Source organism: Gymnodraco acuticeps, unplaced genomic scaffold, assembly GCF_902827175.1.
Source record: "Gymnodraco acuticeps unplaced genomic scaffold, fGymAcu1.1, whole genome shotgun sequence".
Lineage (NCBI taxonomy): Eukaryota > Metazoa > Chordata > Actinopteri > Perciformes > Bathydraconidae > Gymnodraco > Gymnodraco acuticeps.
This window is the reverse complement of record NW_022990320.1, coordinates 25,300-42,500: the sequence shown is the minus strand read 5'-3', so window position 1 is coordinate 42,500 and position 17,201 is coordinate 25,300. Positions and strand designations below refer to the sequence as shown.

Sequence of the window (17,201 nt, the reverse complement as noted above, 5' to 3'; positions counted from 1 at the left end):
GACAGACGAGGACAGACGAGGACAGACGAAGACAGACGAGGACAGACGAGGACAGATGAGGACAGACGAAGACAGACGAGGACAGACGAGGACAGACGAAGACATTTGAAGACGTCAAAATGTGCAATTCTTTGACTGTTTTCTGACATTTTATACACCAAAAACGTCCTTAATATCCCACGTTACCAAAATACAACAACCTCATGACTCCTGCACATTAATTACACCACACTTCATCAGGAGGCAGGAGACAGGAGGCAGGAGACAGGAGGCAGGAGGCAGGAAAGGACTTTTAAAAGCAGTATTCTCATGACACAGATTTGAGACACACTGACCTGTTTGCAGTAATAATCCTCAGTGTTTTCCTGTCGCGTCCTCTCGTCTCTCTGACTCTCTCTCTCTGTTTCTCTCCCTTTTCCTCCCCCCTCCCTCCCTTTACACTCCTTACATCATTACAGACGTGTGTTTCTGTCACATATATTACCTCCCTAAACGGCACAAATTAACACATTAAAAAACCTCTTTTGAGTGTTTTCTAACGACATAAAGTGAGTTATTTAACACCGTTTCAAAAGGCTTTCTGCACAGTGAGTACTTTTACTAATGTTTAGACGCTAAAAGTACTTTTACTAATGTTTAGACGCTAAAAGTACTTTACTAACGTTTAGACGCTAAAAGTACTTTACTAACGTTTAGACGCTAAAAGTACTTTACTAACGTTTAGACGCTAAAAGTACTTTACTAATGTTTAGACGCTAAAAGTACTTTCACTAAACTTTAGACGCTAAAAGTACTTTCACTAACGTTTAGATGCTAAAAGTACTTTCACTAACGTTTAGACGCTAAAAGTACTTTACTAACGTTTAGACGCTAAAAGTACTTTCACTAAACTTTAGATGCTAAAAGTACTTTACTAAACTTTAGACGCTAAAAGTACTTTCACTAAACTTTAGATGCTAAAAGTACTTTCACTAACGTTTAGACGCTAAAAGTACTTTACTAACGTTTAGACGCTAAAAGTACTTTCACTAAACTTTAGATGCTAAAAGTACTTTACTAAACTTTAGACGCTAAAAGTACTTTCACTAACGTTTAGATGCTAAAAGTACTTTCACTAACGTTTAGACGCTAAAAGTACTTTACTAACGTTTAGACGCTAAAAGTACTTTCACTAAACTTTAGATGCTAAAAGTACTTTACTAAACTTTAGACGCTAAAAGTACTTTCACTAAACTTTAGATGCTAAAAGTACTTTCACTAACGTTTAGACGCTAAAAGTACTTTACTAACGTTTAGACGCTAAAAGTACTTTCACTAAACTTTAGACGCTAAAAGTACTTTACTAACGTTTAGACGCTAAAAGTACTTTTACTAATGTTTAGACGCTAAAAGTACTTTCACTAACGTTTAGACGCTAAAAGTACTTTACTAACGTTTAGACGCTAAAAGTACTTTCACTAAACTTTAGATGCTAAAAGTACTTTCACTAAACTTTAGACGCTAAAAGTACTTTACTAACGTTTAGACGCTAAAAGTACTTTACTAACGTTTAGACGCTAAAAGTACTTTCACTAACGTTTAGACGCTAAAAGTACTTTCACTAAACGTTTAGATGCTAAAAGTACTTTACTAACGTTTAGACGCTAAAAGTACTTTACTAACGTTTAGACGCTAAAAGTACTTTCACTAACGTTTAGACGCTAAAAGTACTTTCACTAAACTTTAGACGCTAAAAGTACTTTCCTAACGTTTAGACACTAAAAGTACTTTACTAACGTTTAGACGCTAAAAGTACTTTCCTAACGTTTAGACACTAAAAGTACTTTTTCCACCCCTGCTGCTTACATGCTATCCTCTCATAGTCTGCAGATGTCCTCATGTAGTTGTACCTTTAACTATACAGACCTCATGTATTTGTACCTTTATATATACAGACCTCATGTATTTGTACCTTTATATATACAGACCTCATGTATTTGTACCTTTATATATACAGACCTCATGTAGTTGTACCTTTATATATACAGACCTCATGTAGTTGTACCTTTAACTATACAGACCTCATGTATTTGTACCTTTATATATACAGACCTCATGTATTTGTACCTTTATATATACAGACCTCATGTATTTGTACCTTTATATATACAGACCTCATGTATTTGTACCTTTATATATACAGACCTCATGTATTTGTACCTTTATATATACAGACCTCATGTATTTGTACCTTTATATATACAGACCTCATGTATTTGTACTAAGTTTGCAGAGGGGGTCAAACTGTGACCCGGTTACTGACCTCTGACCTCTGACCTCTGAGAGATAAACAAACAGATGACAAACAGAAATGAACCGGGTCCACTTTTGAAACCTTCAGTGACAGAGGGAGAAACGGACAGGATTTACTGACAATAATTATATATGTTAATGATATCTTTCCAGTAGCTAGTATACACTTTGTATCAGGCGTGGAAACAACAATTATTATTTAAATATTTGTAATTTAATTTTTTAATTTTCATTTATTTTCTTTATTCCTTTAAAAAAAATTATATAAATATAAATATATATATTTTTTTCATTTTCTTGTATTTTATTCATTTTGTTATGATTTATTTTCTTGTGTTTAATCACATTATATTTGTATATTTATAACAGCAGCAAAGTCTCTCTTGACTCCATCAGACATTATTATCACAGATTGAATATATTAGATTATCATTATAACAAGATCACAAGTTGTGTGTGTGTGTGTGTGTGTGTGTGTGTGTGTGTGTGTGTGTGTGTGTGTGTGTGTGTGTGTGTGTGTGTGATTATTAATGACATTAATGGTTATGCAACTGTTGTTGTTGTCGTTGTATGAATTCACCACCAGATGGCGGCAGTGAGTCGTGTTTTTCCACCAGCAGCTGACATCACGTGAACACAGCATCACACACACACACACACACACACACACACACACACATACACACACACACACACACACACACACACACACACCCCCCTCTCCGGTTACCGAGGCCGTGTCAGATGTGTTTCTATTTTCTCTTTCCCTCCGACCCGGAACTACTGACACACACACACACACACACACACACACACACACACACACACACACACACACACACACACACACACACACACACACACACACACACACATTCTCTCACTCTGTCTCCATCACGTCACACTCTCTGCAGAGACCACCGACCGACAACATGGAACTGCCTCCCTGTGTGGTGGATTGTGGGACAGGGTGAGACACACACAGAGATACACACACACACACACACACACACACACACACACACACACACACACACACACACACACACACACTTGCTGCAAACACTGTAACGTCGTCGTATCTTACAACGTGTGTGTGTTGTTTTGGTTGGAGTTAAAGGGTCAGTACATTGAGGTGGATTAAACCTAATGTCTTTGACACATTTTGGTGAACACACACCTCAGCTGAAGATAGAATCAATATCCAGTCGTTTTTGTGACATTTTAATCCAGAATCATGACGTATTTTACGTGTAAAGCAGGACTGTGGTTATATTTCCGGTCAGCGCTGCTATTCTGGTCTGAATGTGGGACAGCTGCAGGAATTAGAGCCTCAGGACATAAGCGCTCAAATAATAAAGCCATGAATTAATCCTGAGAGGAAGTGGAGCAGGAAACTGGAGAAAGCCCAGTCTGCTCTGATTGGCTAGCTGGCCGGCTCTGCTGTGATTGGTCAACCTCTTAAAGATGTCCTGCCCCCTTAGCCTATCACGTACAATGTGTTGGAGCGCTAGCCAATGAGATATTCTCAGATTTATGACACAGATTTAAGAGGACACACTGACTGTTGGAGCACTAGTGTTACACAGTGATGTCACCATGTTCCAGAAGTAAACAAAGGGGTCCGATGAAGGCGTTTGCAGACCATTTTATATGTTTTTTAAATTGGTCAGTGACTATAGTCGTGTATTAAAATGTGAAATTGTAAGCAGCGCTAGGAGGTGAGCTGAAGTCATGTGACTGTTATAACCTCGTGTTGGCATTATCGAAATGTTTACATATAATAAACGTTTGTTGTTGTTGTTTACCTCTCTGCAGGTACACAAAGATCGGCTATGCAGGAAACACGGAGCCTCAGTTCATCATGCCGTCCTGTAAGATCCTTTATTACCCTCACACTGATCTGAGGAATTCAACTTGTATATATTAATATGGCATAATTCTAAAATGTTTAATGATTTCAAATGAACTTCAGACGTCACGAAGGCCTTTCCTATGAAAACGAAATACTGGCTCTAACAACTTGACTTTCTACGCCTTACAAAACCCTTTTCAGTATCAGGTGTTGATGTTTTCTTCAGGTATCGCCATCAGGGAGTGGGCGGGCGTCGGGGACCAGGCTCAGAGGAGACTCGTGAAAGGAGTGGAAGATCTGGACTTCTACATCGGAGACGAAGCTGCAGAGAAACCAAACTACGCTACCAAGGTACGAGGAGGACAGTGGGATTCATGCTCGTCTAGATTCAGTGTACTGTTGTGCTAGAATACACTCAGTTCTTTAAATAGAATACATACAGATGTTATTTTTCCACTATGATACATTTAATTATTTATTTAGTGGCCTATCCGTCACGGCATGGTGGAGGACTGGGACCTGATGGAGAAGTTTATGGAGCAAATCATCTTCAAATACCTGAGAGCTGAGCCTGAAGACCACAGCTTCCTCATGGTGGGTACACACACACACACACACACACACACACACACACACACACACACACACACACACACACACACACACACACACACACAGATATACACTCACACATACACACACACACACTCACAGATATACACACACAGATATACACTCACAGATATACACACACATATACACACACACACAGATTAACACACACACACACACACACACACATACACACTCACAGATATACACACACATATACACACACACAGATATACACACACACACATACACACTCACAGATATACACACACACACACACACACACACACAGATATACACACAGATATACACACACACACACAGATATACACACACACACACACACACACACATACACACTCACAGATATACACACACACACATACACACTCACAGATATACACACACACACACACACATACACACTCACAGATATATATACACACACACACACAGATATACACACACACACACATACACACTCACAGATATACACACACACACACACAGATATACACACACAGATATACACACACATATACACACACACACACACTCACACACACACACAGATATACACACACATATACACACATACACACACTCACAGATATACACACACACAGATATACACACACATATACACACAGATACACACACACACACATACACACATACATTGGTACCACGCGTACATACAGTTTAATACTGAGTGTGTGTGTGTGTGTGTGTTTGTGTGTGTGTGTGTGTGTGTGTGTGTGTGTGTGTGTGTGTGTGTGTGTGTGTGTGTGTGTGTGTTTGTGTGTGTGTGTGTGTGTGTGTGTGTGTGTGTGTGTGTGTGTGTGTGTGTGTGTGTGTGTGTGTGTGTGTGTGTGTGTGTGTGTGTGTGGTGTGTGTGTGTGTGTGTGTGTGTGTGTGTGTGTGTGTGTGTAGACAGAGCCTCCTCTCAACACTCCTGAGAACAGAGAGTATTTGGCAGAGATCATGTTCGAGACCTTCAACATCCCCGGGCTCTACATCGCCGTGCAGGCGAGAAACAAGAAAAGCAACTTCTGGAGAAATTATCTGGAATTGTTTTAATAGGGAACTAAAAATGTGTATTTCTTAATTCCCAAAGAAATGTGTGCTAAAAAAGTTTAAGAGCAAACAACTCTTGCAATGTTTTACTCATCTTAAAATATAACTCATGTCTAAAATTGGACAAGCGACTAATGGATGTATTAACCCTCCGTTCTTCAGGCGGTGTTGGCGTTGGCGGCGTCCTGGACGTCTCGTCAGGTCGGAGAGAGAACGCTGACCGGGGTCGTGATCGACAGCGGAGACGGAGTCACACACGCCATCCCCGTGGTGAGTGTCCTCTGATACAGCGGTTCCCGACCTTGTTTGTCTCGTGTCCCCCTTGAGCTGGCCTCCATTCTAGAAGAACCCCCTCACTCATCTGTGAGGATTTGCCAAAACAAATACTTGTATTAAAACCTTTGTAATAATATTCAACCCTGCTCCTTAGATGAAAACCCTTAATACAAATGCATTTAAACTGATATATTGATACTTATTGTCAGTGAAAATAATAATATTAAGACTAACTTCTAGCAGTTTCAACATATTTTGTTAAGACTAGAGCTTTTAATGACACACTTGAGCTTGTCTTTATAAGCTTTGATAGTTCTGGGGGCGGGACACCAGGCTTATGAACATTGATTTAAAAAAATGTTTTGAGGAAAAATATTGCAATGCCTAATCTTTCTACTGCAACCCCCTCAAGTACCCCTCCCGGGAACCACTGCTCTAATATTAGTTCACAATAACAAACCTAGATACTGCTCTCTGCTCACTGATTGGTCGTTGCTGCTGTCCGTCACAGGCTGAGGGCTACGTGATTGGCAGCTGTATAAAACACATCCCCATCGCAGGGCGGGACATCACCTTCTTCATCCAGCAGCTGCTCAGAGACCGAGAGGCAGGAATCCCCCCCGAGCAGTCGCTGGAGACCGCCAAGGCCATCAAGGTGAACTCATCCTCTTCATCATTTACTCCTCCTCTTCATCTTCTACTCTTACCTTTACTCCTTCTCTATTCTAAAACAATCTGAAAATATAGTGGCCCGAGAATGGGACCCTGAGGAACCCCCAATATAAATATGGCCATTGATAAGAAGATTGACTCGTCCTCCGTAACCTCAATTTCTTTTTAACGTACCCCCCAAAAAATCATAAAACGATAACATAATTAAAGATAAAGAGACCGAGAATTGGACCCTGAGGAACCCTCAAAGTAAATATTGCCATCAATAAGATCTACTCCTCCTCCTTCTCCTATACTACTCCTTTACTCCTCGTCCTCCATAATCTTCCTCCCTTTTTTGTTAATTTCTGTGTTTTTCCGTGTGTAGGAGCGGTACTGTTACATCTGTCCGGACATCGTGAAGGAGTTCTCAAAGTTCGACTCTGACCCGGGGAAATGGATCAAACAGTACCACGGAGTCAACGCCGTCACCAAGACCGACTTCAACGTCGACGTCGGCTACGAGCGTTTCCTCGGCCCTGAAATCTTCTTCCACCCAGAGGTAACTTCGCTAAAAATGAAAAAGACTATCCCATAAATCCTCCTGTTGACTGCAGGACGGGAATAAGCAGGTGGTTGCTAACTGAGCATTAGCATCAATCACTTGTAATTCCTCCCCCAGTTGTGGGACTAATAAAGGATTATCTTATTTGATCATATCTTAAATATTTAAGTGTTGTGACATTTAAAACAAAATCATAAAACTTTAACAAAATCTGAAATATAGAGGCCCGAGAACAAGACCCTGAGGAACCCCCAAAACTCATTATTTACTTTCTAATAAAAACCGTGTATAGTAAAGCCAGTAGATAAGAAATGGACATAGTTGTGCTTTGAAGCCTGTTGTCTTTTATTCCATCTGAATGCTGCCCCCTGGTGGTGACTTGTTATAATGACCGTGTTCTTTTTTCTGTGTAAATGTGTGTTTTTCAGTTCGCTAACCCAGACTTCATGCAGCCAATCTCTGACATTGTTGACGAGGTCATTCAGAGCTGTCCAATCGATGTGAGGCGGCCGCTATACAAGGTAACACCTGAGCACACCTGGGCACTTTTTAATCTAAAACTAAAGCCATACGTTTGTTAACTGTGTGTGTGTTTATATGTGTCAGAACCAGAGGTGGGAAGTAGTGGTACTTAAGTACATGTTTCTGGTATCTGGGGCCTCATTTATAACGCCGTGCGTAGGATTAACATGGGAAGGTTGCTTACGTAGGTACAGAAATTTTCCATTTTCCGATTCACCAAACATTGCGTACCGGCGAGGAAAGTGCGTACGGCACTTCCTACGCCGGTTTCCCTTTATAAATCACAATCAACTCGAAATGCGGTGCAGCTTTTGCGGGCTTCACGTAACGCCCATATTATAAATGAGACCCCAGGCATTTACTCCACTACTTATTTTTCTGACGACTTTTTACTTTCTACTTCTTACATGTTGAACTCAAATACCTGTACTTTCTACTTCTTACATGTTGAACTCAAATACCTGTACTTTCTACTTCTTACATGTTGAACTCAAATACCTGTACTTTCTACTTCTTACATGTTGAACTCAAATACCTGTACTTTATACTTCTTACATGTTGAACCCAAATACCTGTACTTTATACTTCTTACATGTTGAACTCAAATACCTGTACTTTCTACTTCTTACATGTTGAACTCAAATACCTGTACTTTCTACTTCTTACATGTTGTACTCAAATACCTGTACTTTCTACTTCTTACATGTTGAACTCAAATACCTGTACTTTCTACTTCTTACCTGTTGAACTCAAATACCTGTACTTTATACTTCTTACATGTTGAACTCAAATACCTGTACTTTATACTTCTTACATGTTGAACTAAAATACATGTACTTTATACTTCTTACATGTTGAACTCAAATACCTGTACTTTATACTTCTTACATGTTGAACTCAAATACCTGTACTTTCTACTTCTTACATGTTGAACTCAAATACCTGTACTTTCTACTTCTCACATGTTGAACTCAAATACCTGTACTTTCTACTTCTCACATGTTGAACTCAAATACCTGTACTTTCTACTTCTTACATGTTGAACTCAAATACCTGTACTTTCTACTTCTTACATGTTGAACTCAAATACCTGTACTTTCTACTTCTCACATGTTGAACTCAAATACCTGTACTTTCTACTTCTCACATGTTGAACTCAAATACCTGTACTTTCTACTTCTCACATGTTGAACTCAAATACCTGTACTTTCTACTTCTCACATGTTGAACTCAAATACCTGTACTTTCTACTTCTTACATGTTGAACTCAAATACCTGTACTTTATACTTCTTACATGTTGAACTCAAATACCTGTACTTTATACTTCTTACATGTTGAACTAAAATACATGTACTTTATACTTCTTACATGTTGAACTCAAATACCTGTACTTTCTACTTCTTACATGTTGAACTCAAATACCTGTACTTTCTACTTCTTACATGTTGAACTCAAATACCTGTACTTTCTACTTCTTACATGTTGAACTCAAATACCTGTACTTTCTACTTCTTACATGTTGAACTCAAATACCTGTACTTTATACTTCTTACATGTTGAACCCAAATACCTGTACTTTATACTTCTTACATGTTGAACTCAAATACCTGTACTTTCTACTTCTTACATGTTGAACTCAAATACCTGTACTTTCTACTTCTTACATGTTGTACTCAAATACCTGTACTTTCTACTTCTTACATGTTGAACTCAAATACCTGTACTTTCTACTTCTTACCTGTTGAACTCAAATACCTGTACTTTATACTTCTTACATGTTGAACTCAAATACCTGTACTTTATACTTCTTACATGTTGAACTAAAATACATGTACTTTATACTTCTTACATGTTGAACTCAAATACCTGTACTTTATACTTCTTACATGTTGAACTCAAATACCTGTACTTTCTACTTCTTACATGTTGAACTCAAATACCTGTACTTTCTACTTCTCACATGTTGAACTCAAATACCTGTACTTTCTACTTCTCACATGTTGAACTCAAATACCTGTACTTTCTACTTCTTACATGTTGAACTCAAATACCTGTACTTTCTACTTCTTACATGTTGAACTCAAATACCTGTACTTTCTACTTCTCACATGTTGAACTCAAATACCTGTACTTTCTACTTCTCACATGTTGAACTCAAATACCTGTACTTTCTACTTCTCACATGTTGAACTCAAATACCTGTACTTTCTACTTCTCACATGTTGAACTCAAATACCTGTACTTTCTACTTCTTACATGTTGAACTCAAATACCTGTACTTTATACTTCTTACATGTTGAACTCAAATACCTGTACTTTATACTTCTTACATGTTGAACTAAAATACATGTACTTTATACTTCTTACATGTTGAACTCAAATACCTGTACTTTCTACTTCTTACATGTTGAACTCAAATACCTGTACTTTCTACTTCTTACATGTTGAACTCAAATACCTGTACTTTCTACTTCTTACATGTTGAACTCAAATACCTGTACTTTATACTTCTTACATGTTGAACCCAAATACCTGTACTTTATACTTCTTACATGTTGAACTCAAATACCTGTACTTTCTACTTCTTACATGTTGAACTCAAATACCTGTACTTTCTACTTCTTACATGTTGTACTCAAATACCTGTACTTTCTACTTCTTACATGTTGAACTCAAATACCTGTACTTTCTACTTCTTACCTGTTGAACTCAAATACCTGTACTTTATACTTCTTACATGTTGAACTCAAATACCTGTACTTTATACTTCTTACATGTTGAACTAAAATACATGTACTTATACTTCTTACATGTTGAACTCAAATACCTGTACTTTATACTTCTTACATGTTGAACTCAAATACCTGTACTTTCTACTTCTTACATGTTGAACTCAAATACCTGTACTTTCTACTTCTTACATGTTGAACTCAAATACCTGTACTTTCTACTTCTCACATGTTGAACTCAAATACCTGTACTTTCTACTTCTTACATGTTGAACTCAAATACCTGTACTTTCTACTTCTCACATGTTGAACTCAAATACCTGTACTTTCTACTTCTTACATGTTGAACTCAAATACCTGTACTTTATACTTCTTACATGTTGAACTCAAATACCTGTACTTTATACTTCTTACATGTTGAACTAAAATACATGTACTTTATACTTCTTACATGTTGAACTCAAATACCTGTACTTTATACTTCTTACATGTTGAACTCAAATACCTGTACTTTCTACTTCTTACATGTTGAACTCAAATACCTGTACTTTCTACTTCTCACATGTTGAACTCAAATACCTGTACTTTATACTTCTTACATGTTGAACTCAAATACCTGTACTTTATACTTCTTACATGTTGAACTAAAATACATGTACTTTATACTTCTTACATGTTGAACTCAAATACCTGTACTTTATACTTCTTACATGTTGAACTCAAATACCTGTACTTTCTACTTCTTACATGTTGAACTCAAATACCTGTACTTTCTACTTCTTACATGTTGAACTCAAATACCTGTACTTTCTACTTCTCACATGTTGAACTCAAATACCTGTACTTTCTACTTCTCACATGTTGAACTCAAATACCTGTACTTTCTACTTCTCACATGTTGAACTCAAATACCTGTACTTTCTACTTCTTACATGTTGAACTCAAATACCTGTACTTTCTACTTCTTACATGTTGAACTCAAATACTTGTACTTTCTACTTCTCACATGTTGAACTCAAATACCTGTACTTTCTACTTCTTACATGTTGAACTCAAATACCTGTACTTTCTACTTCTCACATGTTGAACTCAAATACCTGTACTTTCTACTTCTCACATGTTGAACTCAAATACCTGTACTTTCTACTTCTTACATGTTGAACTCAAATACCTGTACTTTCTACTTCTCTCATGTTGAACTCAAATACCTGTACTTTCTACTTCTCACATGTTGAACTCAAATACCTGTACTTTCTACTTCTTACATGTTGAACTCAAATACCTGTACTTTCTACTTCTCACATGTTGAACTCAAATACCTGTACTTTCTACTTCTTACATGTTGAACTCAAATACCTGTACTTTCTACTTCTTACATGTTGAACTCAAATACCTGTACTTTCTACTTCTTACATGTTGAACTCAAATACCTGTACTTTCTACTTCTTACATGTTGAACTCAAATACCTGTACTTTCTACTTCTCACATGTTGAACTCAAATACCTGTACTTTCTACTTCTTACATGTTGAACTCAAATACCTGTACTTTCTACTTCTTACATGTTGAACTCAAATACCTGTACTTTCTACTTCTCACATGTTGAACACAAATACCTGTACTTTCTACTTCTTACATGTTGAACTCAAATACCTGTACTTTCTACTTCTTACATGTTGAACTCTAATACCTGTACTTTCTACTTCTCACATGTTGAACTCAAATACCTGTACTTTCTACTTCTTACATGTTGAACTCAAATACCTGTACTTTCTACTTCTTACATGTTGAACTCAAATACCTGTACTTTCTACTTCTTACATGTTGAACTCAAATACTTGTACTTTCTACTTCTCTCATTTTCCAAACAGCTGGTTCCTTTAGTCTGAATGTGTGTTTGATGCGTGATCATTATTCTTTAGAGTCATTGCGTGCCTATTGATTTGAACACGATCCGTGTATCCATCACTTCCTGGTCTTCTCTAAAGAAGAGGGACCAATGGAAACGTTGTCATGTTGCCGTTGTTCAGCATGGAAACATTCATTAGCTAACAATGACATTATTGTTCTATTAATATAAAGGGAGGTCAGGTACTCTTTAAAACAGCTGCTAGTTATGGGTACTTTTTACTGAAGTACATTTCAAAGCCTCTTTACTTTGACTTGAGTAAAGAAGTTTAGTCAGTACTTCTACTTTTACCAGAGTATTTTTAAACACGAGTATCTGTACTTCTACTTGAGTAAAGAAGTTTAGTCAGTACTTCTGTCGTGTTCAGAATTCCAGGAAAGACAAACGACTTCTAAGTTTAACTATTTATTATAAAAGAGCAAAAGATATATTCACTTGGCCAAGGACTCGTCACGTCATAGAAATCACAGGCAGCAAAGCTGTAATCTGTAACCACCATTTCCGTAAAGAGCCCCCGTCCTCGTGCGACAATACATTTGATTACACAGGGCGTTGCCCGTACATTTACGATTGGTTGAGACTAGATGGAACCTTGGTTCAGACTTTGGCTCTCTCTCGTTGGTGCACAGACTTAGACACAAGTCTCTTGATCCTCCAATCAACATTCGGCCGGCCGGCGAAGTCCCTCTCTGTCTCTATCCTAGTAACGTTTCTACATATATCGTGGAAAACCTTCATAATGCTGCTTCCTAGCTATGCGTGGGAGCACCTCAAGGCCCGGAGCGATGTCCTGCTCTGAAAAACCCGTTGTCTTCTCACAGTGTCTGCACCTGGCCTTGCTACATTAATATTGCAAGCTAAAACTTTCTCTGTGAACCTGGGATTAGTGATTTTGTCTATTTATTCCAAAGTCATAGCAACATAAAATGAGCACAATAAGCTTATAATGTAATAATAAGAATCAGTCTTGTAATGTTATAGACTCCACACTTCTACTTGAGTAAAGGACGTGTGTACTTTTGCCATCTCTGCACCTGAACACTTTTTTAACTAAATCTAAACCCATACATTTTTTAACTGTGTTTGTGTTTTATGTGTCAGAACATCGTTCTCTCCGGAGGATCCACGATGTTCAGAGACTTTGGGCGGCGTGTGCAGAGAGACCTGAAGAGAGTGGTGGACGCCCGGCTGAAGTTTAGTGAAGAACTCAGCGGAGGACGATTAAAGGTGAGACAGATGGATGGAAAAACTGACTAGGTTTCTTCCATTTTGTCCTTTTCACTGGGTTTCTTTTTGGGGGGGTTTTAATTTGTCCAATGTGAGGGTCTAAGGACAGTTTTTTTATTCTGTATAACCTGTAAAGCCCCCTGAGACAAATGTAAAATGTGTGCTATTGGGCTATATTTTGTATTTTTGTATTTTATCATTGTTGGAGGAGCTCGGGTCAGAAGAATTTCATTGCCATGTCTAAACTGTAGCTTATGTGCAAATGACAATAAAACCTTTGAATCTTGAATCTCTCTATATATAGATACATCTCGATTGATTGACTTCAGATTTTTTTTTTTTTGTTTGCAGCCAAAGCCAATGGAGGTGCAGGTCGTCACTCATCACATGCAGCGCTACGCCGTCTGGTTCGGAGGATCAATGTTGGCGTCCACGGTAAACAAAACACACACACACACACACACACACACACACACGTTTATAGGACTTCTGCCCTCATTGACTAAAGCCCCTTTCACACATGCACAGCAAACCCCTTAATCTCAACCTCTGTTTCCTTTTTGAGATATTTAGTGCCCTGGAGCTCTGTAGAAAAGACTAATTGCTAATTGGCTTGATGGCTAACTGTTAGCAATGACTAATGTGATTTATTAACACATTGTGAGATGCAGCTGTGGTTGTACTGTTTGTTTTTATAGAATTGGTTAGTATAGCCTGGGACAGAACATGATAAACATACAGTATGTGTGGGTTTAAATGGGTTCACAACAGGGAGATTGTTGTTGTTTTAAAGACTAATTGGGACGTCTGGTCCCATTACGTTAAGACTACAAATATGGCCGTTGTTTGTTTGTGTTTTCAGCCGGAGTTTTCCCAGGTGTGTCACTCGAAGAAGGACTACGATGAGATCGGGCCGAGCATCTGTCGACACAACCCCGTGTTCGGAATCATGTCCTAATGAACAGCGGCAGCTACAGATAGCTCGCTTGATAGCATGCTACGTTGTTAGCCTGTTGTCCTGTCTCTCCTGCTAGCTGCTAACCACCAACCACTTAGACAGTAGCCAGTTACAGGTACATCTCAATAAATTAGATTATCGTGGAAAAGTTAATTCTAATTTCTTGAGGTGCACCTGTAATATATTGTTTATTTAATTGTTTTAGCCCGTTATGCTAATACACGGTTAGCAGGCTAGCTCAGTCTCATCCAGCACATGGCGGTCTGGAGAAACCTAAGCAGTATTGTTTATTGTCCAAAAAGCAGCCATGTTCGGTTTTTTTTTTTTAAGGATTTCTCAAGACCTCAAAATAAAGAGTAGCTAGCTGTTAGCCTGTTAGCAATGTAGCATCGCAGAGTGTTTGTTCAACAGCCTGTATCATATACTTCTGCACTCAGAGCGTTTATATTTGTAAAGAAAAGCAGATCATATTTATTATAATGTAAAATCTATACACATATTAAACTGAGTCTTTGTCTGAGAGAATAAAAGACACAACAGATATTTAGTTTTATGAAGATCTCCACACTGTCACACTGAAATCATATTTTTGTGGCCAAGCTGAGATTTAATGAATGTTAATAAATGATCTGTGGTTTGATACTGAGCTGCTGTCAATAAATCCCCTTTAAGACACCGTTAACACCGACTTTCTGTTATTAGTGGATCTAGGTAGAATTAAAAACTGGCAACATATAATAAAATATTTCTTAGTTTAAAACGCTGTCACTATAATATGTCAATTACAACATAAACCTCTAATCAGGGCCGGCCCTAGACATTTCGGTGCCCTAGGCGAGATTATGATTTGGTGCCCCCCCCTCCAAGCAATACACAATAGAATATATAAAGAATAAATGAAAAATCTCTACAAAAGACCAATACACTACAAAAACTGAAACATATTGACATGTTGGTTATATACATAAAGAAGGTTTCAAATGTTTTCATTATTGTATGAACATACTTTAATTGGGGGGTGGACGTGACATCCTCTAGGGCAGGGGTGGCCAACCAGTCAGAGGTTAAGAGCCACATTTTGTCTATGTTACTGCAAAGAGCCACATCAAACACACAGTCACTGATACCGCTTGTTTCAGTTTTTTGTTTTCTGGAGACAAGATTTCAACCACGTCACTGATGCATTTTTGTGGCATTGGGATATATATTTTTTAATTCCTCTGGAGCAGAGAGAGGAGCTGTGGATTATTGTTATTGATGAATGCATCAGTGTTTCTTAGGGTCAAAAACACTAAACTCACAACTTAAAATGAAAGTGTTTAGTTTATTTAATTAAAGAGCACATGTTCAATGTGAAACGTGACAGTAGATATAGATTATTTGCAATTTGGTGCTATATATATATATATATATATATATATATATATATATATTAAAAAAAAATAATAATATATATTTTTTAAACACCTTGAATTTCAGGGGGGGGCGCGGGGCTCCGTTGGCGGGGCGCAGCGCCCCTCCAAGACAATGGTAGGGGAAACACTGGATAGTGTTTAATCAACGATAGGTTTCCCCCCCTCATAGGTGATTGGTTCACTGCATCGCAGGTATTATTGTGATTGGCTCTTGGGCCACATCAAAATTAGACGCGCTGTCATCCTCTCATACTGACACCACACACGTATAGGGAGAGCCGGGACGAAAGTAACACGGGACGAAAGTAACACGGGACAAAAGTAACGGAGCGATTTTATCCGAGCCCAAACAACTTTGACCGGCCAAATTACGTCAGAATTATCAGCATTCAGTACTTAACAGACTTACTAACTATCAGGTTTAACTGTCAGGAGTAGCTAGTGTTGTCACGATACCAACATTTTGGTTTCGATACCAAGTCAAGAATTGCGATTCCGATTATTTTTCGATACTTTTCTTAAAAAAAGGGAAACAGTCTTAAATGTAATTATTGTGCTTTATTTCACACCAGAACCATAACCATAACACAAACTTTTAAACAATGAGAACAATAAATAAAATAAATGACAAGAATTAATACATGTCTGACAGACAGGACTCGTGGTGTCCGTAGGCTTGCCCTCACTGTCAGAAATATAGCTAAAATACTTCCAAATTTCGCTTCTGGCGTCTTTTTTGTCAACAAGCCGAGGCGCAGCGGCAGTTGCACTCCCACTTGCAGCCATGCTTCTTGTTTTCTCACATGCTCTGGCAGCTAGCGCGTGCACGAGAGAGGGGATGGATTTAGCATGTGCACGAGAGGGGAGGGACTGCAGGCACGGCTGCAGTGCAGGGAGTGGAAGCAGAGCGCTGAACACACACGGCTCTTATTAAAACGGCGCTTTCTCACCGGAGTACTTTTCCCCGTCATTCTTAAAGTACCGATACTAATGAAACGGAGGAATCGTAACGTTTTTAACGGCAGAGTATCGCGGTACCTTTCAAGTATCGGTACACCGTGCGGAGTCAGTGTCTCTCCCCCAAACTCACACACATACAATTCGATATGAACT

At 38.3% G+C, this 17,201-nt stretch overlaps 2 protein-coding genes across 4 annotated transcripts in view; one reads left to right on the top strand and one right to left on the bottom strand.

Moving 5' to 3' along the window:
• Nucleotides 1–3,021: 3,021 nt before the first annotated feature.
• LOC117550656 (actin-related protein 3-like) lies at nucleotides 3,022–15,355 on the top strand. Of its 3 annotated transcripts, none has more exons than XM_034223130.1 (12): nucleotides 3,022–3,262; nucleotides 4,111–4,166; nucleotides 4,374–4,498; nucleotides 4,631–4,741; nucleotides 5,693–5,788; nucleotides 5,999–6,106; nucleotides 6,624–6,767; nucleotides 7,152–7,325; nucleotides 7,757–7,849; nucleotides 13,590–13,715; nucleotides 14,067–14,150; nucleotides 14,578–15,355. In XM_034223130.1, exons 1-12 carry the CDS (start codon nucleotides 3,225–3,227, stop codon nucleotides 14,671–14,673), a joined length of 1,251 nt encoding a protein of 416 aa, XP_034079021.1. In that variant the 5' UTR covers nucleotides 3,022–3,224; the 3' UTR covers nucleotides 14,674–15,355. The 3 variants fall into 3 exon arrangements, with proteins under 3 accessions (XP_034079021.1, XP_034079023.1, XP_034079022.1); XM_034223131.1 differs by lacking the exon at nucleotides 3,022–3,262 and adding an exon at nucleotides 3,366–3,413; XM_034223132.1 differs by lacking the exon at nucleotides 5,693–5,788.
• The window catches only part of LOC117550654 (zinc finger MYM-type protein 1-like), a 31,210-nt gene continuing 19,829 nt past the window's right edge, over nucleotides 5,821–17,201 (bottom strand). Inside the window, exon 2 of the mRNA XM_034223126.1 lies at nucleotides 5,821–6,197. The gene's annotated coding sequence lies outside the window, so the exon portion shown is untranslated. The remainder of the gene's footprint in view (nucleotides 6,198–17,201) is intronic.

Bases quoted from the DNA above. Each gene is read 5' to 3' on its own strand.
- LOC117550656 (XM_034223130.1), top strand. From the start codon at position 3,225: ATGGAACTGCCTCCCTGTGTGGTGGATTGTGGGACAGG. The intron at 3,263-4,110 runs GTGAGACACACA...ACCTCTCTGCAG, and splicing joins GTGGTGGATTGTGGGACAGG to GTACACAAAGATCGGCTATG. The intron at 6,107-6,623 runs GTGAGTGTCCTC...TGTCCGTCACAG, and splicing joins TCACACACGCCATCCCCGTG to GCTGAGGGCTACGTGATTGG.